The sequence below is a fragment of the Martes martes genome (genome assembly GCF_963455335.1).
Source record: "Martes martes genome assembly, chromosome: 1".
Classification (NCBI taxonomy): domain Eukaryota; kingdom Metazoa; phylum Chordata; class Mammalia; order Carnivora; family Mustelidae; genus Martes; species Martes martes.
The window spans coordinates 187758192-187784575 of NC_137888.1; the positions used below are offsets into that span (position 1 = coordinate 187758192).

Sequence of the window (26384 nt, forward strand, 5' to 3'; positions counted from 1 at the left end):
GAGGGGAGGGCGTCTGAGGATCCAAATTGGGTCTACACTCCTAGGCACGGCATTGTAATTCGATTCTGAGTGTTTCCTAACTTAAACTGAGCTGTAAAGAAAGCCAGTTATTGAAGGGCTCTTATTTTTCTATTAGACGGGATGTTTTTAAGTGTAGGAACTCCAAGAACAAGTCCAGGATCCCAGCCAGGAAAATGTGGGGAGGTCGGATCTCTGGATGTGTACGAAGTTGTTATAGGTGACCTCAGGGAATTCCCAGGAAGTGGCAAAACTGACCACGTTGGGCTTGTTGCCACTGACCCTCAGGGAGCAGGACCAGATTCTTGCAGGGCTATGCTTACAATTCAGCTTGCAGAGCTGGAGCACTGAGGCAGTTGCTGAAGTCCATACCCAAGGTCACGACTTAACCTCAAGTGGAACCTCAAGGAACCAGGACCAGCAATGTTCTCACTCATCAGGCCAGGCACATTTCCTCTCTGAAATCCACAAGAAGATGGAACAACCTCTCAAGCAGGGAGATCCCAGGATTCAAACATACTCAAAGTGACGCCACACAGGTAAAGGAAGGCTCGATTCCAACGAAACATACGCGTTCTCTGCTCCAAAGTCTCACAGCAGTGACATTTTGGGTGGGATAATTCTTTGTCTGGGGACTGCCTTATGAACTGGAGGTTTACCCACATCCCTGGAGGTTTAACTGCATCTCTACTCACTAGATTCTAGGAGCATACCACTGCCCCCTAAGAGTGACAACCAAACATGGCCCCCGAAAATGCATCATGTCCCATGGGCGGAGCACGCGGTCTCTAGTTGAGAACCAGTGCTGTGCTCTGCCAATCTCAGTGCAATCTTCAACCATGACTCTTCTCTGACTCTGTACACAAGACAGAAAAGTAGTGTCCCCAATGCTGATAAATGACTCCATGATATATAACAATATTTTTTACTTTCATTTTTTAAAAAGGTTTATTTATTTTTTACAGAGAGAGAGAGAGACCAAGAGACAGTGAGCGTGAGCTGGGGGAGGGGTAGAGGGAGAAGGCAGATAAAGAATCTCAAGCAGACTCTGTGCTCAGCATGGAGCCTGACTCGGGGCTCGATCCCACAACCCTGAGATCATAACCTGGGCCCAAACCAAGAGTCAGAGGTTCAACTGACTGAGCCACCGAGGCGCCCCTTTTTACTTACATTTTAATTTCTTAGAAAGCAACATAGTTAAACAGAATGAAGTAAACCAAGTCTGAGATGTTCAAACTGTTAAGACCACCAGGGAGAGTTCCTGTTCATAAAGAGCTCCAATAAAGCAAATGAACACAAAATATTACAGACATGTTTTGGGCAAAAGTGAGCAACTTTTCCTTGCATATTTTAAAGTTAAATTTGATCCCGTTACCTTTGGTCTCTGAAATTCCAAGTTCCTCAAATACACCCAGTAAGTAATTTAACATGTTTATCACATTAAAAAAAAAAAAAAAAAGCTACAAACCAGATGGGCTTCGATGAGAAACCCAATTAATACAAGCAGCCTTACCATCTGACATTACTTAAAAGAAATAAATTCAAACAACTTGGCAGAACAATAAGTCTGTGCATTATAGCTGCCATTTCGAAATAGCTTCTGAATTTCAGGGCACTCTTTGAGTAAAAGAACACTGAAATATTCACTTAAGGTAGTAACTTTTTAAAAGAATATGGATCTAGTCTATGCATTTTTCCAAATATGAATGGAATAAGAGGAGGAGAAAGGCCCTTCACCAATTAAGGGATATAATTAAGAATGAGGCAGAAGTTCCCAGTTCCCATCTCTAGAGCTCTTCTTTACCAAGGCAAGAGCCAAACCAAGTTTTCAATCTTTCAAAGCACAGGTCTTTTGTTTGGACAACACTAGACGAACAAATAGCAGCCTGATTCTGAGATAAAGAGGCTTTTGAGAAAAACTAGCTGGACGCCCACTGTCCCTTTAACTTGCACTGCCAATGGGAACTGGTCGGAAAGAACTGAGGGAAACACGAAACTTTTCAAAAGATGATATAATTTTGCTTCTAGGAATCAAGTTTTCCAAGTACCAATAAAGCTAAGATTTCTAAGAAGTGATTCGTTTAGTACAAAAGGGGGATGAGAGCCCATTAGCAAAAACCCTTCTCAGGAGACCTTTAACTAGTGTAACTAGTACAAGAAGTCCCACAGACAGAAGACTCTTAATACTGGGAAATTGTCAGTTGAAGGAGAAAAAAATGTGAAGCATTTTCTCAGAATAGTTATCTCTGCTTTCTCCATCAATCACAGATAAGAAACAAATTTATAGGAGAATAAAGCCATCTCTAGACAACGAAATACTACTGATTTTCTCATCTTGTAGGGCTTCTTCACTTATGCTTCAAGGATGCCTAAAGGGTCCATAAATAGGCTTGAGGAGCTAGGGTGAATGATGAAGCCCTATAAACTACATGCAAATCTGTGTGTACATCCGTGTATTTTCCCTATAGGGAGGGGATCTCAAGTATTTCTCAGATAATCAAAGTAGGTCATGACTTACTAGAAGTTATAACACACTAAGAGGTGCTGTTCCATGTTTGAGTCCAATCATAGACTTGAAGGCACATCCATTCAGTTCTTCCTCAAATTTGTAAAGCTCACCACATAAAAGAACCAAACCTAACAAACTCATGTGCCCCAACAAAAGAATATCCCCATCCTGATGATGGTGAAAGGTAAAAACAAGGTTAGCAATGGAAAAGGTGCGCCGCCCCAACCCACACTAATGAAGGAATCTGGAGTCTTGTACTCTCCCTCCCTTCCTCACCAAAAAGATATAAACCGTCTCTTGTACCCACACCTTTCTTCTGTCTAGCAGCAAGGATGTTTGAGAAAACTGACACAGGAAAGGCAAAATGTCACCATTGATCCCAGCAATGTTAACTGAGAGTCATACCACCAATGGCCACAGCCTCTTTCTCTACAGCTGGCAGGAGCAAACAAACCTTACAACAGCTTCCCCACCGAGAGAAGGTTCTGAGATGCCTCTTCATGTATCAACTAACTTTTCTCTTTTCTAAAGGGCGAAAACAGTCACCTGAGTTTCATACAGATTTTCACCTTCAGAAAGTGGGACTTCAGAAAAACAGAGTAAAGAAATTGTGCCAGATGAAACAAATGGTTGAAAATCCTTGGCCAGGGGTGAGTCTACTCAAAACCACGAGGCCCGTGACTTCCCCACGCTTCTCCAGTCAAACAAAGGTGAGAAGCTTGAGGAGGAATGTACACCTATCACGCTGTATATAAACAGTTTCCAGAGACAAACGCATGGACGGTACGAGTTTCATTCGCAAAGTCACTGGGGGTAAAGACAAAGCGTCTGACTAATATGAGGACCAAAAGTGGGGCTACACTTGACAACTCGATGCCTTCTCACCTCGACAGGAAAGCGCCTCCCGTTGATGCTGTGTTCTGAGCCCGCAGAGCCATTGCTGTGTCCCCAGTGAAATTCCACCTTCTCGGCTTTGAATCTGCCAGGCAGGCCAGCACCACTTACAAAATAGTCGTCCTTCAGAAGAATGGCAACTGCAAAGATATGGAAGGGAAGGGGAACAAAGTGAATCTCAAAAAAAAACTTGAATGACTTCCTCCACTGCTTCCAGTAAAGTTCAGGATTACATGATGTGAATTATTTCCTCACGTTCCTGTTGGAAAAACAAGTCAAAAACACTAGTTTGAATAAATTAGCACAATCTAGCTGCAGAATGTTCTCAAGCTCTGGTTCACTCTAAATCATGAAAACTCCCAGGGAATGATCTCAGAATTTCTTATCCATTTCACAGATGGGGGGAAAAAAAAGAAGAAGAAGGAGAAAAAAAAATGGAGAAAGTCACAGGGTAAGAGGCTCTGAATGAGGGTCTCCTTAGTCCGCTCAATGACCAAAACTATCTGGAGAGGGAGAATTTTTCTTTTTGTAAGCACTGACTCCTGGGGCTACCCCTGGGTTCAAGGTCTGGAATGAGGTGGGAAAAACATATGATAAGCCAGATGTGAGAGGCAGGTTTCTTTGATTAGAAAGCTTAGACAAAGATATCAGGAAATAAAATTTGCAGGTTCTTTCAATTTTAAGGCAGTATCAGTGGACATATGGCAAAAGTGGGGGTTGCATTCATGGTATTTGAAAACAGTACTGAATACCCTGAAATTTTGAAATATTGAATACCATGAAAACATGGTATTGAAAACAGTGCCCAGGAAAATGCTGGCAGAATTTTATACATTAAATCATTCAAATAATTGCAGATAACTAGATTTCATGTAATGCTTTTTTAAAAAAAATTATTTCACATGTAGGAAAATTTTACTTAACCCATCCAAAAGAACACCTGAGAATTCCAAAACATAGGGAACCTTCGTCAATTTAAATCCTAACTTTCAAAAGGATCCCCCTCCTGAAACACAGGAAAGAGAAATTGAGAATAAATAACCTGGATTTATACTGGCATAACAATTATTTTCCCAAAAGGAATGTAGTATCCAGATGCATTAACAAACAGATTTTCTTTTATAAGTGATACACTCCCTTTGTTTGTTTGTTTTCTAAAGTGAATTCATGCATTCATTCAACAAACACTCACTGGCTGCTAAACATGGGTAAGATGTCAACCAACATACTTCATGGTTTGTGATCAACAGCCAAATTTGTGTAAACCGCAGAAAAGCTCTTGTATCATCACTGTCTCTTCTTCCTAAAGAGATCCCAGTTCGAGCTTTAGCGAGAAATCCTGCATGAAAATTAGGTCTCCGTAAAAGATTGGGACGAGGCTAATGACCCATCTCTAAAACAGTGCAATTAGTTTCAGTACTCCTCTACATAAAGGAAGCATTAAAAGCAAGTAAAGGAACCCTGCTCGTATAAATCCCTTTTTATTGCATTCAAAAGACAGTTTTTCTCCAATTTCTGAAAAAAATATACAGTAAATGTTCAATTAGTGGGACAGCAAATTAAGAGATGAAACGAAGTCAAAGCAAGTGTTTCTTGCGCAGATTAAACATGCGATGGCTGTTTTACCTGTGCTGTGTGCTAGGCACATTTAACAGGTGTTGGCAAATGTTCTCAAAGTCAAGATCGTCTCTGTGGGCCCTGAGATCCCAGTTGCAACAACCCACCCCAGTCCTTGTAGCACAGAGGCAGCCAAGCACAACATGGAAATGAATGTTCCAATAAAACTTTATCCAAACTAAAATATGGATATAATTTTCACGTGTCATGGAATCTTATTCTCCCTTTGATTTTTTTTTCCACCATTAAGAATGCAGAAACAAGCAGGGGTTGTCATTTGGTGATCCCTAAAACACAGTATGCTATTTTATACGATAAAACACAGTAAACCAATCACATGCCTTTAGTTCTAAAGCCAAAATACCTATGAATTAGGTCAGTAGTGTCTTAGATACTTCTGATTACTCTCATCCTGTTATAAATTCTATACGTAACATTTTGCATCCAAAGGATGAAGGCAAAGCATTTTGAGTGCATCTGTTACAATATACCCAGGGACTCAGCAGCATCTTATAAATATTTGATTTTACCTAAATCATTTATGTCTCTGTCAGGGGTCATTTTACTTGTTTTATATGAATAATTAAAAGCATAATTAGGGAACTGTACAATCTGAAACATTAATCTCATTTTTCATTTTACTGTATTCCTCACTAGAGCACACAGCATGCTCCGTGTTCCTACTCCCCCTTCTCAATGCCGCTTCTATTTTTGTTTACCTATAAAATTGCGAAGGGAGAACTTTCTCCGCTATCACGTAACCATTTTCTGATGACCACTGAGGACACAGAGCTGTTTGAAAACAAAGTCAAGATACTTCCCACAGAACACAAAATATATTAAGAGCCAAGAGCTCAGAAGATGGACAGACCTGGGTCAGAATCCAGTTCTGCTTACTTTAGAGCAGATGACCTTGGGCCAAGTTACCTGACTTCTTCGTGCCTCAGTCTCCACCACTGTTCCCATGGCACTACAAGGGTCAACGGGGCAAGGCTGTTTTGATGCCTGAAGGAAATCATACAGGGAAAGGCCTTAACTAACCAGTGCCAGAAAGCCAACAAGTACACATTCAGTGGAGATTCCTGTCAGACTCCTCTGTGGAGGTATGGACGGAGCTCACGTGCCACAAAGAGGGGGGCCCACAAAGGTATGAATCTCCTTTTTCAGATAGAGTTCCATTTTTTAAAAAAAAGATTTTATTTATTTATCTGAGAGAGAGAGAGAGAGAGAGCACAAGCAGGGGGAGGGGTTGGGGGAGGACAGACAGAGGAGCAGACTCCCGCCGAGTGGGAAACCTGACAGACTTGGGGCTCTATCCCAGGACCCTGAGATCATGACCCGAGCTGAAGGCAGAGACTTAACTGACTGAGCCACCCAGGTACCCCTCAAGTTCCATTTTAAAGCAATACTGACTTCCTCACAAAATAAAGTGTCCTAGGATAGGGACCACAGCAAGACTTGAGAGAGATTGTTAAGTGCTGAGTAGATGCTCTGAATTCATTACAACACAGAGTAAAAAAAAGTATTTTCTCTTCTTGATTGTTTCTATGCTTTGTTCACATCCAGGGAAAAAAAATATCGATGTAGTGCTGATCTGCTCTCCACACTTCCCTGATACTTGCTCATTTCCCCCTTGTACCCAAGAGTAAGTATTATGCTCAATTTCGTAACTTTGGTAATTTGATTTATATTCACAGATCACAGGCATACAAGCCTCTCTAAGTCAAATAGTACAGGTCTTCCCATTAAGGTGCTGGTAGCAAGTTTTCCTTTATAATCAATTTCTGTAATTAAAATAAAAAGAGCCAGTTGAAAGAAAAACAGTAAGCAGATACTACTATGATAATAATAAAGGGGCGCCTGGGTGGCTCAGTCAGTTGAGCGTCTGAGTTCTGATCTCAGCTCACGTCTTAGTCTCAGGGTTGTGAGTTCGAGCCCTGAGTTGCGCTCCATACTGGGAGTAATGAATTTTAATTTCAACTTTAAAACAACAGAAGTAAGTTGAATCTGGATTAGGTGACACAAAGGTAGCACGTAACAGCTAACGAATGGAGACTGACAGGAAAGGAGGGGTAAACAGGAAAGGTACATGGGAGTGGACTTTGTAGAACAGGCCCTCTGGTTGTTGAACCACTACTGTGGACGGGGATGGAATCACAGCAGAACGAGAAAGGGAGCAGAAGGAGCGGAGGCTTCAAATCTGGAGTTTCTGAACCTAGAGTTCATAGTCCACAGCAGGAGCCACCCACAGGCTTTGGGTCTACACCCTTCTGAGACAGGAAGTAAATTGCAGAGCACAGGCGCATAGACAGAGCCGGACTCTGGAGCCAGTTGAGTCTGAATTTGACACTACCACCTGTCACACTCCACTTGTAGGAAAGGCATTACATTTCTTGGTGCTCTAGTTCCCATTCTTTAAAACTGGAACGCTACAACAGTAGCTTCACGGGTCTGCTGGGAGATCACAGGATTGACAAATGAGGATGCTTACGACAGTCCCTGTTATATGACATTACAGCATAAAGATGACATTGTATAATTGCATAAGCGTTGTTATTATCCTAGGGTTATTATCCTAGGGAGACAAGCCATAGCTTTTACAGACTTTCCCTGTGTCTGAGGCTTCCCCAAATGCAACAACACCCTGGGCTGTGCACAGGGGGAGGGAACAGGTGGGAATCACATGGCAGATAAGGAATTGGTTTTCTCCTGAGCTCGAAGGGTAACTGAGTACCTGGCATTCATGGCAATGTTTGCAGGACATCCACCCACTGTTTATAAATTAGACTCAACATGTCTATATGATGCTGGGCTAAAGCAAATGTTCATACCAAAATCTGAGTAAACAGCAGTAGGTGCCAAAAGTTAAATAAAAATGGATGGCAGGGAAACTGGCTGCTTGCTATTTACTTCCACTCTTCCCAACCAATTTTTAACACTACAAAATGGGAAAAGACCACTATGATTGGATCTTGATGGTGGGACCCTTCTCCCCACCCCCAGACCACCCAAAATGCAGGTGTCCATGAGGGGATACTTAGGGCCCTTGGTAAAAGGGTAACGTTCTGGTCTGGCAGTCAAGAAACATGAGCTTATCTAACACTGGCATTTATTTCTTCAAATATTTACCAATTTATGACCAGAGAAGAAAAGGTTAGTGAATCAGGCATAGATCTTGGCTTCAGGGAGGGTACAGCTGGTGGGAAAGACAGCTCCTGGCAACTAAATGACAGCAGAAGCAGCCCAGCAAGCAGGACAAGTAGTAAGAGGTGAGTCCAAGCCCAGACAGGAGAAGGGGAGTGGGTATCTTCAAGGACTGATGAAATTATATGAGTTGATAGTTAAAGGAGCAACCTTGGGAAGTACTGACAAGAGGGGAGCTTGTCCAAAAAAAAGAAGCTGATGCAAAGGCCCTGTGGTAGTGAGAGTAAGTAAGAAAAAGCCAGGGTGGTTGGCGCCCAGACAGCAGGGTGTGACACAGAAGCTGGGGAATGAGGCAGGGACAGCTATCAATCTATCTTTATCCCCAAGAGAAATGGAAAGTCCCTGATATGGCTGAAAGAAAGAACAAGAATGAAAGAGGGTGAGACAGAAAGACAGACATGATCAGATTTAGGGAAAAAAAATTATTCTGGCTACTAAATGAAGAAGGCATGGGAAGAAAGCAACACTAGTTGGTAGGAACAAAAGTTGGGAATTTACTGTAGTCATCTGCTAAGGAGAGACTGTTAAGTTGGAGCAGTCTCAGACATCCAGGAGCTGTCAAGTCATGGGATTATCCCAGGTCTCAGTGAACTCACTGCTAAACTGAGCAAGATGAATAAAGTGGGTAAGGTGACCCCTGAATCATACAATGTATGACAGATATCAATCTAGCCGAGAGAACTGTGCTCTAAAAAACAAAGACAGGCCTCAGACATGACCCCCCAAATTCAAAATTTACTTAAGTCTCCCTGTGTAAAACAGAACTGGTTTCCCCATTATCACTGGTTATGTAATTGGCATGTAATCAGTTTCCATCTACACCATGGCACAAGGGCTGGGGCTGTGGGAGTCAGAGAAAAGAAATGGAGCTAAGCAGACAAGAAACAGAGCTTGTAGTGTATCTAGCTAAAGACAGACCCAGTGAAACAGCTCTGACTTGAATTCCAGAGTTCAGGCAAGACTGAATAGTAATAGGATGAAAGAACCCAAGAATTTAGAACTCTGAAACAGGAAAAATTTTATTTTTTTTAAGTTTTAATCTTAATTTCAGTTAGTTAACATACAGTATTGTATTAATTTCATGTGATTCAGCAATTCTATACAGGACTCACTGTTCAACATAAGTGTATTCTTAAAGCCCATCACCTGTTTAACTCGCCCTCCCTCTGTAACCAGCAGTTTGTTCTCGATAGTTAAGAGCCTGTTTCTTGATTTGTCTCTTTCTTGTTTATTTCTTTTGTTTCTTAAATCTAAAAATGAGTGAGATCACATGGTATCTGTCTTTCTCTGACTTATTTTATTTAGCATTATACTCTCTAACTCCATCCACATGGTTAAAATGGTAAGATTTCATTCTTTTTTATGGCTGAATAATATTCCATTGTATATCTGTATAGCACCTCTTCTTTATCCGTTCATCTATCGATGGACACTTGGGCTGCTTCCATACTTTCCCTATTGTAATCTATCTTCTTTAATTAATTTAACAATGATTTCCTGAATCCATTGATGTCAGGCACTGTGGCAAATACAGATAAGTAGGAAAGAATGTAGGCAAGGAAAAAAACACAGAGTAGACAAATAAAAAGTGGGAAAATGGAAGTAAATGAATGCATGATGACAAATGCCTTGACTATCTGTCCTTGGTGTGGGAGGAAAGAAAAAGTAGTGAACACCAAACACCAAAAGCCCTCCAAATAGTTAAAATTCACAGGAGCCCATGGCTTATTAACATACATCAGAAGCACCGTCTAAGTCTTAAATTCTGATCATTTAGCTAGAAGCTAATGCTAGGAGCAGCAAGATTATCTTGAAATGTTCTTGATGAATGCATTATCTTTTCATTCTACAAAAATGAAAGAAAGAGAAATAACTTTAGATGAAATCAAATGAGAAGTGGCACCGTAGACAGTTATGGCTTCTCAGGAAGAAAAAGAGAGATGCTATCTGTCTTGTAAAGATATTTTAGACAACTTTCGAGAAGTAGGCTATGTACAACTAACTTGCTCTATTGATTATCCTGGATTGGATATATAGCCCTCTCAGGGGGTTAAGACAGATATGAACATTAAAACTGTTTTATGGGAAAGTTACTGTCTGTATGTAATAGGCTGCTTTAAATATTAACTTTCTATATTCATATTTTAATATCCAAAAGACAGTCTATTTTACAGATAAGTGACCTGTAAATTTCCATCACAAAAAAATAAATACTCTCTACTGAACTTATTTTCTGAATTATTTTCTGGAAGAACAAAATTCACAAAAGGACTTTTGGAGGAAAAAAACACGTGTTGGTTAAAAATTAATGGAGAAAGAAAAAGAAGTTTTTTCTTCATCTAGGTATCTAAGATAAATATAAAATGAAGAACCACAACAAAGAAAGACCATGTGGCTTCTGTGGGGCTTCTTTAATTAACCTTTTAATTTTTCTGGTAATTATAGATTCACGTGCAGTTGTAAGAGATAAAACAATGGTCCTGTGTCCCCTTTGTCCAGTTCCTCAAAAGGGTAACATCTTGCAAAACCTTAGTTTGATGATATGTGCGTTTTGTAAAAATGTTTTTGGAATGCCAACAGTTTACTCAGAAGCAAATGTTACACTTTAATAACAAAAAACAACCACGCAGAAGCATTGTGTTTTTCCTCTATTATGTTAGCAAATACACAGAAAAGCAATTTAAAAAATGAATTTACTTCAAAGTACAGGTTCTTACACCCACAAACACACACCTGTAATACTTGCCAAGGTTTTTCAAAAAGCACTTAAGTCCAGAACTCACTTTTGGGGAAGGCTACAACAGTGGTCAGGACCTGGGTATTTTTAAAAAGCTCTTTAGGGAGTTTGGATGTTTCCTTCTGCTTGACTCTAACTTTAAGTCGACTGGGGAATGTTGGGTTTTCTGGGCCAGGCTTCTGAGGTGTGGAAAGATTTCTTTGCAGATTTACTAGAAATAGTGAAGAACTTGTCCTCTGATTTTTGGGAGTCTGTCATGGGTCTTTTCTCCCCAATGAAGAATTTCATTCTTTCTCTGCTTCTTCTTTGATTCTTGGCTTCTTTCCTGGGCCTTTAGCTGGGGTCTTGGGCTCTGCAGCATTTGGGGTTGCCAAACCTGGGAAGGCTTCTCTCTTCCCATGAGCTATATCGGGACCAGGGCTGAATTTTGGAGACTTTCCTGTGGCACGTTTTTGCATGCCACTGGTAGCAGCAGGGGGACTTCATCTTTGGACTTTTCTAGCACTTGGTGCTTTTCCTCTACTGGCTACTTTCTCCTCACACTCTGAGGTCTCTTCCTTCCTAGGTCCAGATTCCTTTTCTGGAACACCACCAGCTGTAGGTCCACCTCAACTTCAGTTAGGGCTGAAGATAAATGGGTGTTTTTCTAGGTTACCTATCAATACTACTCACTGGGGATATTATCAATCCTTGCCCTTAATTTAGACACAGCACCCTACATTGTCTGTATACTGTTTTTCAGTTGAATTTATATGATCCATGCATAATGGACAAAGCAACTGAATCTTCATTTCTCCAAAATACTTGAAAATTCATGAACTCCTTTAGCATTTTAAGAAGTACAGGATGAAAGAAGTTTCTAGGTTTGTGCTTATTAAAAAAAAAAAAAGAAGATTTAAAAAAACAAAGAAGAAAAAAAAAACAAAGAAGATAAACAACACTGTGATTTTTGCACTCAAGTTTCTACACCACCATACGTTGAAACTTAAGAGAACAGAAAAACAATTCTAGGTTCTTGTTCAAAATTGCACATACGTGGCTGTCATGTTTTACAAAACAGTCCTAGAGAATCATCTTAGATTATTTGAGATATAGTCTGTCTAGGATGATGTCATGGATTTACAGTAAGTACAGTCTGAGAAGTAAGGGGATTTATTTCTGCTTCTCAGAAAGGTGTGCTTCTTCTCAAATTTCTGATATAGATGTGCTCACATTTGGATGGCTATGCTCGAAAACCAGGCACACACACTCACAGACATGCAACAAGTTGTGGATCCCTCCAGGAAGTCAGCACGGTGACAGAGATTGAAAATCAGCTCCTGGAAGGCCAAGGTCATGAATCAACTTGCATTGAGTGAACCCCCCCACTCATCTAAAACCTGTCATTGGAGATACCAAGCTGAAAGCTGTCACTGAAACGTGTTATCTTTGCAGAAGGCTGTCAAGCGTTGCAAGTCAAGTAGAAAACCACATCAGAGAGCCCAGCGAACTGCCTTTGGCAGCTTCTGGAATGTGGCACTGAGGTGGCACTAGGCTCTGAGGTCTGACTACACCCAGTAGGGCAATGCTATGGTCCACCACATTCAGATTGTTGGGGGAGTCAATATTCCTATCCTGGTTCTCCAAAGGATGCTCACACTGGAAACATAAAGCAGGACCACTGGTAGAGAAATTCTGAATTCTAACAATAAATATATAATCTACATTAGGGAAGAGAGGGAGGGGTCAAAAAGTATGTACAGATAACCTTATCAGTCACACATTTTTCCTGAGCAGATACACCCAGAAGGATGACTTAAGGTACAGGAGAGGGTAGCCTGAGATGAGGCAAGGAGAACAAGATGATCAGGAGAACATTACAAAGAAGAGTCTGAAGTCAGGAATCATGGTGCTGACTGAGAAGCAACTCTATGAACACACCAGGCCAACCCAAAGCAATCAACCATGAATAATCTCAGACAAATGTTGATTTGGAGAAGGAAAATGGATCCCCCCAAAGTCGCCCAGGCAGCCACTTAGGTTAAAAGAAAAGGCAATTCTGGGCACCGAGGGGGCACAGTTGGTTGAGCACCGACCCTTGGTGTCACCTTGGGTCTAATCTCAGGGTTGTGAGATGGAGCCCCCTGTCCAGCTCCACACTCAAGTGGAGTATGCTTGAGTTTCTCTCTCTCTCCTCTCTCTGTGTTCTCCTCCCTGGGCTCTGGGGGCTATCACTTTCTAAAGGAAATACATAAAATTTTTAAACAGAAAGGAAAGAAGGAAGGATGGAAGGAAGGAAAAAGAAAGAAAAAAAAAAGAAAAAGGCAAGTTTGTGACCCACAATAAGAATGAAACCAAAGGGCTGACAGTGAAGTTGTTTTAGCCCAGTGTGGGGGCTGTGGCCAGCCAAAGCTGTTGAAAGGGATTACTAAGAGTGGTCTGTAGTGACATCCTTGGTTACAAAGGGATCATTTCAAAAAAGAGAGCGAGAAAGACAGTGAGCTTGTTTTAATGGATTAGAGTTATAAAAGTAAAAAAATAAGATATGAAAAATATACTTAGTACCAATAGAAACCCAGGTAGCACTAAGCAGAGATATAATATAACACCCCTGTGTTTATTTTCAGGTCAGACAGTGGAGCACAGCAAGGCATTCTCGAATTCCATGGACCATCTGAAACTGGTAATTGCACAATAGTGATTAAGAGGGAGGCAGCTCTTTGTATTAGCAATGGCGAAAATATGAAGTTCTGTATTCATAAATTTCCGAAGACAAATGAGGGTGATGGGGGTAATTAAAGGCAGGAGCATCAAGATGCTGGCCTGATACATAAACGCACAAGAACATGTTCCTCTGTCCTCTAATGTAATAGGAAATATTAAAGCAAAACCTTGGGGTACCTGGGTGGCTCGGTCAGTTAAGCTGCTGCCTTTGGCTCAGGTCATGATCCCACGGTCCTGGGACTGACCCTGGCATCAGACTCCTAGCTGAGCGGGGAGCCTGCTTCTCCCCTACTTACCATTCCCCCTGCTTGTGCATGCTCTTTCCCTCCCTCTCTCTCTGTGTCAAATAAATAAATAAATAAATAAGTTAAAAAAAATAAAAAAGCAAAAACCCAAAGGGGTAAGAATTTTACTTCCATTTGTGCATTTGGCACAGAGCTGTCCAACAGACCTTTTTGCAATGACAGAATGCACTTGATCTTGCTGCCTCCCTATGGTAACTGCTGGCCCTATGTGGCTACCAAGCATTTCAAATGCGGCTGGTACAATACTACCCATGATCCACAAATTCAGTGCAATTGCTATCAAAATTCTAAGGGTATTTTTCATAGAAACAGTAAAAACAAACCTAAAATTTCGCCAGAACCATAAAAGACCCTGAAGAGCCAAAGGAATTCTAAGGAAGAAGAATGAAGCTGGAGGCATTTCAAACTATGCTACAAAGCTACAGTAACCAAAAGAGTGTGATACTGGTGTAGCAAAACACACAGACTAATGAACAGAATCTAGAGCCCCGAAATAAACCCACACATATACAATGTATAACCAACTAATATTTGACATGAGAGCCAATAACACTCAATGGGAAAGGATAGTCTGTCTCTTCTATAAATGGCGTTGGAAAAAATAAGTATTCACATGCAAAAGTTAATGAAGTGGGACTCCTACCTTACATTATTCACAATAATTAACTTGAAATGAATTAAAGACTCTAATGTATGACCTGAAGCCATAAAACTCCTAGAAGAAAACATCAGGCAAAAGCGCCTATAACATTGGTCTTAGTGATGATTTTTTGGACATACCACGAAAAGCATGAGCAACACAAGCAAAACCAAACAAGTGAGACCACATTGAACTAAAAAGCTTCTTTCTCCACAGCAAAAGAAACAATTTAAAAAAATAGAAAGGCAATCTATTGAATAGGAAAAAAAAATTTGCAAACTATACATGTGATAGAGATTTTAATACCCAATATAAAGAACTCATGCAACTTAGTAGCAAAAAACCCCAATAAAACCCCACTATAAAATACAAAAAAAAAAAAAAAAACCAACTCAATAACCCTGGTTAAAAGTTGGCAAAGGATCCTAAGCATGTTCCCAAAGATACACAAAGGGCCAATAGGTACACGAAAAGTGCTCAATGACCATCAGGGAAATGTAAATCAAAACCACAATAACGGCGCCTGGGTGACTCAGTTGGTTGAGCAACTGCCCTCAGCTCAAGTCATGATCCCGGAGTCCGGGGATCAAGTCCCACATCAGGCTCCCAGCTCCTCAGGGAGTCTGCTTCCCTCTCTGACCTTCTCTCATCTCATGTTCTCTCTCTCTCTAATAAATAAGTAAAATCTTTTAAAAAAGAAAAAAAAAACACAAAAAAAAAAACACCACAATAAGATAGCTCCTCACACCTGTCAGGATGGCTATTATCAAGAAGACAAGACATAAAAAGTATTGGTGAGGATGTGGAGAAAAGAGAACCCTTGTACACTGTTGGTGGGAACAGAAATTGGTGCAGATGCTACAGAAAAGAATATGGCAGTTCCTCAAAACACTAAAAATAAAACTACCATATGATCCAACGATTCTACTTCTGGAAATTCTACTTCAGGAAATGAAATCACTATCCCAACGAGATATCTGCCCCCTCCATGTTCACTGTAGCATTATTCACAAGAGCCGACACATAGAAACGATGAGTGTCCACAACTGATGACCAGACAAGTAAAATATACATTGGAGTATTACTCTGCCATAAAAAAGAAAGAAATCGTGCCGTTTGTGACAATATGGGTGGACCTTAAGGGCATTATATTCAGTGAAGTAAGTCAGACAAATTCAAATATTCTATGGTCTCACCTATATACGTTATCTAAAAAAGCTGAAATCATAGAAACAGAGAGTAGAATGGTGGTTGCCAGGGGCTGAATGTGCAGTAAATGGGAAGATGTGATCAAAGGCTATAAAGGTCCATTTAAAAGAGAAGTGAGTTCTGGGGATGTATAATCATGGGGACTATAGTCAACAATACCTTACTTCATACTTCAAAGCTGCTAAGTAAGTCTTAAATGTCTTAAATGTTCTCACCAAAAGAAACAAAGGAAGGGAGGAAGGAAGGCGGGGTGGGGGGGGGGACTGAGGATATGAAGTGATTGGAGTGTTAACTAACCAAATTATGGTAATTACTGGGAAATATAAACATGTATCAAATCATCACATGTATATCTATATTAAACTTATATCATGTTAAATAAAAGTCAGATCTTCCCCCCGAAAAAACCCCACGAAGATTTTAATGTGTATCCTCTGCTTTCAAATACTGCACATAAACAACCTAACAAAGTCGGGGGGAAATACAAAAAAAGATACGTGGCTATTACAACTGAGGGAGTGAACTTTAGTCTTACTTACTGACGGACTTAATAGTCAAATTTAAATAGCCACATGCGGCTAGCAGCCACCATAAAGGTTAAAGCAGATTTCTGAAAGTCCATTTTATATACACTTTACCTATATGGATTCACTAAATCCTTACAGCCTTATGAGGCTGATATTTTATTACGCACCTTTATTGTATTTCTAAAACCCGAGGCACAGAGTGGTTAAGTAATTTGCCCCAAATCACACAGCTTGTAGAGCAAGTGGCTGGTTCTCGAACCAAGAGCTAATTCCAAAGTTCTCACTCTATGTTCCTTATAGCAACACACACTACTTAAGGAGCAAAAACCATGGGTAAGGTAAATATTAGAGCCATCTAAAACTATTTCCCATTGATTTGTTGACTAGTAAAAAAGTCAGGAGTCTACCTGTCTTCCCTGTGTTTTTCATCCAGGTTTTGTTAGAAGACTCATTGTCAAAGCCGTCCAGCTGCAGCTCCTGGTACTCTTCGCCGACCCGTGCATGCTGGTCTACAATGTCTATGGGAGACTGGAGACGGCCCCCGCAGCTGACACTAGACGTGACCCAGTGCTCAGGACCATAGGCACCTGTTAAAAGAGAACAATACTTCAGTCCTCATGACTCAAGGGTTAGGGATGAAATGAACAGGATGTAGGAAGCCAACCACTGTATCTCTAAAAGTACATCACACCCCCACCCCTGCCAATGTTCCCACCCAAAGATGTCAGTCTGTTGAAAACTATGGATCCAAGCCATTTGCTTGATAGGGCGATAAGATTAAAGAAAAGACATGTTCCTTAAGATGGTTTTGCTTCTTGATTTGTAATCAAACATTTGCTACTTTATCTGTAATCAGATTAAGGAAGCTGAGCAGAAGGGCTGTCAGAGTTGTTCACATTTTTAAAAAATTCTAAGTAAGTCTTCCAAAATAAGCAAAGCATTTATTCATAAGAAACCACCTTCCTCTGTTCAGCATGTTTTGCTATTACCAACGGTATACCAAACACAACAGCTCCTAGGAGTCTGTGAACTGGAAAAAGGAAAAATTAAAAATTAAAGGCCACATGACACAGGATGAGAGTCATGACGAATAATGGGGCAATGAGGCAGGATTTTCTTTTGGTTAATCGTGGAAGATTTTTTGGTTTGGCCAGAAATTGTAAATTAGTGGATTCAGGCACTCACCTCTCCTTCTCAATCCCTCCCTGGCATAGGACATGGGGGCATAAAGGTGCATTCAGAATGAATGCAGCACTCATATAAATGCAGGCTTTTGGGGGGATACATGCAGCAGGAATGAAAATGCAACAGTGCAGAATCCTACTGGGTACCAAGCAGGCATGGGCAGAGAAAACATACTGCACCCACCTGTCTGCACTACTTGGAAACGAAATAATCTGGGGGGTGATGTCTATTAAGTTGATAACAGGCTCTGAGATTTTTCTGCACCCAGCCTTTAACCTTCTTGACATGACAAAGCAGGAGTGGCCCGTTAAAAGGAAACACCCTTTGCTAGAAAGATTAACATACATCATCTCCTTTTAAGAATTGGATATGAAATAAATCTAAATGTTATAATTTTAGGTTTCCCAAACAATAAAATATAATGTGCATATATATATATATAGAGAGAGAGAGACAGACAGACAGACACACACACACCTAGGTTTCAGTTTAAAATTTCTTCACATATCAGATGAGGATGGAATGGCCAAAGTGATCTGAAGAGACCAACCCACCCAACCACCAGTACTTTCCTACCTCACTCTAAACCTAGTGTCGTGTGATGGAGAAACAGAGACACCGTAAGTCTTCCTACTGCTAAATAAAAGCCCACACACCTGTGCCCAACCCACTACCATGTTCACACAGGCCATCAATATCCCCACCCCCCCTCCCCGATACAGCTCACAGCTGATGTAAACAAGGGTCCCATGAAAAAAGAGACAACCACAGAACATCTCTTTAGTCACGGTAATGGTCAAGGCTGCAAGAGCAATCGATGTGACCCCCCCAAATATGATGCATATTCTTGCTTCCTGGCAAATAACCTGGCTTCCTTCTACGCCTGGGTCATTCTCCCTAATTCTCATCCGAAACAGTAAGATGGAAGAGACTATCAGGAAGAACACGCTCACTGCTCGGCAAAGGTTTAGCAACCTCAGGGCACTTTTCAAAATCATTTACAAGTGTCATAAGGCTTTCTAGAAAAAGTTAACATCACCATTTTCTTGACTATAAAGCTCCTTACTAAAAGAAGAAGCATCAAGGGCTTTTCACTCATGTTTCCTCACCTCTTGGTCAAATTCCCTAAGACTCTGATGAGTCATAAAGGAACAGAGTGTGCATTTGCATATATTCTAGCCAAACTTTATTTTCATCTTGCATCATTACATTTGAAGGAAAAAAGGAGGGGAAAAGGGACATAAGGAATAGCTCCAATTTCCTGTCCATTCTTTAAATTTTCTTCCAGAGGAATAAAGTGATTGTTGATGTGTCTCATGAGCCTCTATGTTCAAATTATGGAAACTAATGTTTTATTTTTTTTTTAAGATTTTATTTATTTGACAGTGGGGGGAAGGAGGAAGGGCACACACAAGCAGAGGGAGCCACAGGCAGAGGGAAAAGGAGATGCAGGCTCCCCACTGACTAGAAAGCCCCAAGGCTGGGCTCGATCCCAGAATTCTGGGATCACAACCAGAGCCAAAGCTAGATGCTTACTAACTGAGCCACCAAGGCACCTCTGGAAGCTAAAGTTTTAATATCGTGTATGTGTGTGTGTGTGTGTGTGTGTGTGTGTGTGTGTGTAATGACTTTTAGAAACTCACTAGTACGATAAAATTATACTCAATGAAAAAAATGCACAGCAAAATAAATCCAAACATGTTTGACTCCAAAGAAAGAAGAATGCAAGCTGTCCTTTGTAAAAACACAGACACCTCGTAATTATCCTACTAATAAAGAAAAGCACTCTGCAAACTCTGAGAAGCACACTTTCCATTCATATTATTTCTCAAAACCTCCTAGACATGGGTGACATATAATTTAGCACTCTGTAAAAATATAATCAGGGTTCATACCAGTGGGATTCATTTATTCACTGGTAACAATCTGAAGATTTAAGCCGACTACATGCTTGCTTTTTCACACTTCTACCCAATGTACATTCAAGTGCAATTTTAATTGAAACTGATCTTCCACTTCAGATTTTAAATTAATTTTTCTTTGGAGTGCTTCATGCTCCAGACACCCTTGCCTTGCAAAAACCCCTATGTCATTAGTGGAGGAAATAGAACGCTTTTCCAAGCTTGGAGGTATTGATTACCTATTCTCACATTGAAGCACCATCGCCATTCCACACTGTATAAATCTCTCCAGTGTTAAGACACTTTATAAAGCGCTGAGAATAATATCATTAATCATTTGCAGTTGTATAATCTCAGAGTATTGAATGCTTTGTTTTTCAGAAGTTTGAATAAATGCTTTTAAGTAAAAAACATGACACTAAATAAAGACCATGGTTAACTTAAACCTAGTTTGGGGGAGAAAACCAATCAGCAAGAAGCCTTCCGCCCTCAGGTATGACATTCTCCGTCTAAAATAAGAAGGAAAAGTCATTTGCACTTCAGTTTCCCCTTACTGACTCTTTCTTAGAATGAGAAGGACATGTGCAGTTGGCAACTGGACCCATTTCCAATAGCTCACCAACTCCCGACATCGCGACCTACTATACAAGGCTATCTTCCCAAAAGGGGCAGGGTGGACCGGGAGCACTGAAACCACAGGGCGGCTGGGCTGCCCAAAGTAATTTGCCATTCACCTGTTGAGAGTCTTGTGGGAATGCAATCTTCATGAAGACATGCTGCCAACATATTTGCAGCCAGAGAATCTATACTGGCAGCGAAACCTGACTCAACCTGTGATGAAAGCTACTTTCTTTTTAGTGAATTCCATGAATGCATTTAAAACTCCTGCCTAAAGGTTTAATGTCATCGTCAATACACTCTGGTGGGGGAGGTTTCCATGAGGCATAGGCACAAAGGCCGTGTACCATCTTGGCAATGGGCACCTGTGTTCTTTGGGACAGCCTATCACTCATGTAATTTGTTCATTCCTTAATTTAATGTCTGTCTTCCTCATTAGTTCGTGACTCTCAGAAGAGGTTCCTTCTCTGTGTTGTTTACCATTACTGCCATCCATAGAGCAGGGCCCTAGCTACAGAGTGCTGCTAATACTTATTTTTGCTCACAAATACATGAATTAGAAGACGACGTTCAAGAGCTGCATAGTTGTGTCTCCGAATGACACTATGGTGCTATTTTGGTTTTAATTTTATACTTTTATCTGCTGACTTCTTCCTACTCTTCCTGACTCCCTTGGTTTCAAGAGTCAGGAGGTCAACCTCCTTCCTTTCAACATTAATAGGTTAAATTAGTCTGAATGGGGAGAAGGTACAACAAGCGGTTTATGAAGCACATGATGGAAGCTGCGTGCAAATTTAACTAGCCCACTAAAGGCAATTACACTTTTTTAAAGAAAGGAATGTGACAGAACTTTGCTTTCAACGCCTTTCATGAAGCATGATTATCTTTAAGGCTCTCTTATTTTTTCTATGCTTTAGCAGAGTTCTCTATTGAAAGAAGGTCAGTTAAAGAGCAAAACCAGTCTTGTTCATCAGTTCATCACTGTACGCATTTAAATATGGACTTGACACCTGCTCTGTACCAGCCACAGTGCCACGAAACGGATGCCAGCAGGTGGAGCTGCCATAGTTCACCTGGGCTTCCCCTGGACAACTGAAGCTGCCAGAGGCTCAGTCTGCTCATCTGTACAATGGGAAAAATTAGTGGTGTCCAAGTCATAGGGTAGTTTTGAGGATTATATGAGATAAGCAATGGAAAGTACTTTAAGAAGTACCCAATATGGGACGCCTGGGTGGCTCAGTTGGTTGGGCGGCTGCCTTCGGCTCAGGTCATGATCCCAGTGTCCTGGGATCGAGTCCCACATCGGGCTCCTTGCTCGGTGGGGAGCCTGCTTCTCCCTCTGCCTCTGCCTACCACTCTGTCTGCCTGTGCTCGCTCGCTCTCTCTCTAACAAATAAATAAATTAAAAAAAAAAAAAAAAAGAAGTACCCAATAATGGGGCACATGGGTGGTTCCAGTGGTTAAGCATCTGCCTTCAGCTCAGATCATGATTCTGGAGTCCTGGGATCGAGGCCCACATCAGGCTCTCTGCTCAGTGTGGGGGAGTCTGCTTCTCCCTTTCCCTCTCCCTCTGTTCTCTCTCTCAAATACATAAATGAAAGAAGAGCCCAACAATGAAAACTCCGTAAATGGTGGCTACTCCCACTGCCACTGCTATTGTTACAAAAACGTGTCGCAGGCCCTCAAGAACTTGACTGTCTAATGGAGGAAACGAGCATGCAGTCCAATCAAAGGCTAAGGCAGGTGGATACAAGCATTTTGCCATATACAAAGAGAGAAGAGAGACCCTCACCTCCCCAAGGGCAGGACTTTGAAGGTGACATTTCAGGGGAGTCACTCCTTGAAATGCTAAAAGTATACTGGGCCCTGGTGCTTCCCATTTTGGAAAACGCGAGTCAAAAAGTACCCCTGATCCTCTGGGAAGTGGAGCTTAAGCCCATCGACAGCTGGACTTAGTGCCTAGCTTTCAAAGAACAGAAAAAGCAAGCTTCCCAGTGGAGAAGCCTGGTAATCCCACCTTAACCAGGCAGTGAAGGTTACCATCACCTGTGAGGCCAGCCCATCATGCACATCCTGACAGATGTGGTAAGAAGGGGATATCACCTCTGTGGGTTCTTTCTAAAAATCTATAGCCTCTGTCTAATCATGAGGAAAACACATCAAACAAACCCAAACTGAAGAACATTCTATGAAACACTTGGCTGATACTCCTCAAAAACGTCAAGGTCATGAACAACCAGGAAAGACTGAAAATTTGTCACAGAACAAAGAAGACTAAAGAGGGGAAGAGAAAACACACACACACACACACACACACACACACACCCCAGAAAACACTTGCACGGTGGTATTCTAGCTTGAGTAGCAGAACCAAACACGGAAATGAGTGGGAAAACTCATGAGCTCTGAATGAAGTTGAGTCAGTTAATACACCCATGTTCGTTTCCTGGTTGTTCTTTGTCAATAGGGTCATTTTCCTGTGCTTACTCTGATAAGATGAAGAAATATTTACGAAACTGCTCAGAAGTCAAATAAAATCTAAGTTTTGTGAATATCCATATTTTATTGGACTTACTGTTATATATTTGGGGGCAGGTCTATGGCCTAACAGATAAAGGTGACGGGCACTGGTTTATAGATAATGCTGACATTGCTGTCCTCAGCTCTTTGCATGAATTTCCCCTAAGCAAAACCAAAGTAAGAGAGAGATTTGTTTGAAGAAAACACTGCAAGCATGTGGGTGATATTTCATTATTTAATATTATATAAAAACATTATAAAGTTGGAGAAACTCACCTTTAAAAACTATAGTTAAGGAAGAACATTATTAGCTTAATTTACGGCTCATTTGTGCATTAAAAGAACCCACTTCTACCTCCCTGGTGTACCATTAACAAGCCACCGTATTTTTCTTGTTTTGAGATGCTACAATTCAGCAGACTAGCATCAGGAAGACATATTTCTACAGTAATGTGAATAAATCACACAACTGGAGTTTAATTCCAACTGGCCTGTTTAAGGCAGACAGAATCCCCCACGTGAAAATAATGGCAAATACTGTAAATCTGGGCTTACGTCTACGATCCCACTTTAAATTCAGTGCTTTACGGCAGATTTAATCCAAGAATTTGGTCAACATACATAAATTCTGGACCAAAGAATTTGTGTTCAAAGAAAATTCAAATAAAATCTGAGAGAAAAATCTAATTTTGACCCTCCATTTCCAGCAGTATTATTTGACAAGTCCAATGTGAACAGATATAAATATAGCAGTAAGACTTTTCAGCGATTTAAGTAAACAATCTCATTTAATTACAGTTCATTATTAAGATCTGACTTGAGAAGGAGATAAAATTGCTGTTTTAGAGCATATAAAATCATACTTACATCTAAAACTGAGGAATTTCAAATATCTGCCTAGGATTTGTGTTCCAAACAATAATTTCTTTAAATACCTAAGAGATTCTTTACAGAAAATAAGCATACACCTTGAATTTATTTTACCATAATACATCCAAATAACGGTTTCTGTTCACTAATGAAAAGCCATTAAAAATAATGAATTCTGTCTAAATCTAATTAAAAACAAAACTAATATACATGTTATGTGCTGTTTCTAGTCAAATATGCTTATTAATGCCTCCCTCAAGGAACTTATATTAAAAGTATTACCTGAATCCAGGCTTATTACCCTGCATCTTGTTGTCTACTTTTAACCAAGAGCAACAATCCAAAAATATTAGAATTCATTTTTTTACCTAATATTATAATTAATGGTTTTTCTCCCAAATCTAAAACACATCTTAAAACTATTCCATTTTTTAATTAAAAAGCTTTATGGGATTTAGCTTGTGATTCTTTTGCATTCTCCACTATCGGGAACTTAATTACCTTTTGTGCATTTATTGCCATATGTATGAAAAAAGGAAAAAGTACTAAAAAGCATTCATATTGCTGATCTCCAGTGTTTTCATCTTTTATGCATGTATAATTATGATATTGTTCGATGTTATTCATAGGAATATTCTAATTCTTAAACCAGTTAAGAAAATGTAAATTTTCCTACCAGGTAATAGAATAGTTGGGCAAATTTTTGTTTTTAAATTTTAGGTATAAAAACTTCATTCCTCCATTTCACATCAATGGTGTGTTTTTAAGGGAATATCAACAACTAACCATAACACCAGAAATACTATCAGACAGTAACACCAGACATGGGAATGCCTGTTTACTTTTTAAAATACCAACTATTATTCATTTTATTTCACAGCATCTGTGTCTTAGGACTAGATGTTAAAACTAGAAAACAGCACCAATCTGTAAACCAAAGATCCCTGATTCTAATCCTGATGCTTAAGATCTCTCTGGAGCCCATTATATTGTCCTTAATAATGAGAGTATTGCAGGGCCCCTGGGTGGCTCAGTTAAGCCTCTGCCTTCAGTTCAGGTCAAGATCCCAGGGTCCTGGGATTGAGCTGTCATTGGGCTCCCTGCTCAGCTGGTAGTCAACTTCTCCTCTCCTTCTGCTGCTCCCTCTGCTTGTGTGCTCCCTCTCTCTCTCTAAATAAAATCTTAAAAAAAAAAAAAAAAAAAGAGGGTATTCCATAGAGTAAGGATGCCAGTAAGGACAACCTGGGAGTTGTGAGCTGCAGAACTCCTGCTGAGTAGAGGCTCAGAAGGATTGGGTGATTGATTAGTGATGTCTGTATGAGTATGTGGTATGACAGCAGTAAAGCAGGCACTCTGCAGGCATGCAATTCACAGACTAGAGGATTCTGATCCTTTTAAGACAAAGTTTGTAACGATGCATGTTTAGACATACCTGGGATATAAAAAAATTGTATCTTTCACATGGAATCTATCCTCATCCAAACATGCAGTCAAAATTCTTACTAATAATTGAGATAGTTTATTCACTCAAAATCAAACAAATATTGTTTAAAGTTGGGGCAACTTCATTTTTACTTCCCGTAGATACAAAAAGGAATTGGTTACAAAGAGCATCTGAGGTATTAATAACAACAAGTCATAATTCTTACTGTCCAATGCCAAACATCTCAAGTGTTTACAAGCTATAAGTAAGTTTGCTCCAGACCTAAAGCTTTCTTTCTTTCTTTCTTTTTTTTTTACTTGAAGATTTTTATTTATTTATTCGACAGAAAGAGACACAGCAAGAGTGGGAACACAACCAGGGGAAGTGGAAGAGGGAGAAGCAGGCTCCCCCGCTGAGCAGGGAAACCAATGTGGAGCTCAATACTAGGACCCCAGGATCATGACCTGAGCCAAAGGCAGACGCTTAACTGACTGAGCCACCCAGGTTTCCCTGAAGCTGAAGGTTTCAACCTTCAGATCAACTAGATCTTCAAGCAATCAACACTCTTCAAGTGACAAAGACCTGTTCTTTTAGAATTCTGACTGCCTTCCACAAAACTTAATGTAACCATCCAACAATGAAAATGGCCATCTGGCACGGTGGAAGGGGGCTGGGTAATGAGACTAGCCATCTGAGTTCTGGATCAAAGATGGGCAATAAGTTCTAATTCACACATAGCTCCAAATGACTGTATGATTACTATCAGTGAAGAGCAGATCAGTTAGCAATGCCTGCCAGGAGCACAAGAGAGGCAGGTGGTAATAGTCCTGCCTGTTCTTTTCACTCCAGTCTCAACTCTGGAAGGTAGACTTGGATGTGGCTGCGATCAAGACTTATAATGATTCCATTTCTTTACACACACAAGATTATATTGGATTATTGCTAAAACTTTTGTAAGAGTACTAAATCCACAAGAACGCTTCCTGTAACACCTAAAAGAATGAACTAGGCATGTAAAGTACTTGTTAATAGCCTAGCCAAAATTCACTCTCACCGACTACATTCGTACAAGTGACCACAGGGATGTGATGAGTATTAAGTAAGTCATTACATATAGAGCATGTCTCACAGGACTTGGCACATAGTAGCTGTTCAATAAACATGATTATGTATACTTTCTTCTGCAAATTACATTCAAACCCTAAAGTCTGGAAAGCCTGACCCTATTTCTAAAGCTCTGGAAATAATGTCTGGTTGATACCTGGCCATCGGTCTAATTTCATCCTCCTTAACAAGTAATTGGCTTGGGAAAGGGTGTTAACCCAGGACTAAGCCAATTAGCACACGGGATTTCCCCAACTGGAGAGAATGTTTTAGGTTAGTGTGACTCAAAGTAAGGCTCCAGATTTTTGCTCAGAGCCGGAAAATCTACCCTCCCCCCAGAACGTGAATGAACAAGAGGAAGGGAGTGGACTGAACTGCAACCAAAGAGGAATCAACCAGA

General features: G+C 40.5%; 1 protein-coding gene across 2 annotated transcripts in view; it reads right to left on the bottom strand.

Moving 5' to 3' along the window:
* PTPRG (protein tyrosine phosphatase receptor type G) overlaps positions 1–26384 on the bottom strand; it is a gene marked incomplete at its 5' end in the record, with an annotated part of 697399 nt that overhangs the window by 277290 nt on the left and 393725 nt on the right. For both annotated transcript variants that reach the window (XM_080822349.1, XM_080822350.1), the window contains 2 exons: positions 3413–3561; positions 16771–16950. In XM_080822349.1, coding sequence (XP_080678475.1) covers positions 3413–3561; positions 16771–16950 — 329 coding nt within the window. The remainder of the gene's footprint in view (positions 1–3412; positions 3562–16770; positions 16951–26384) is intronic.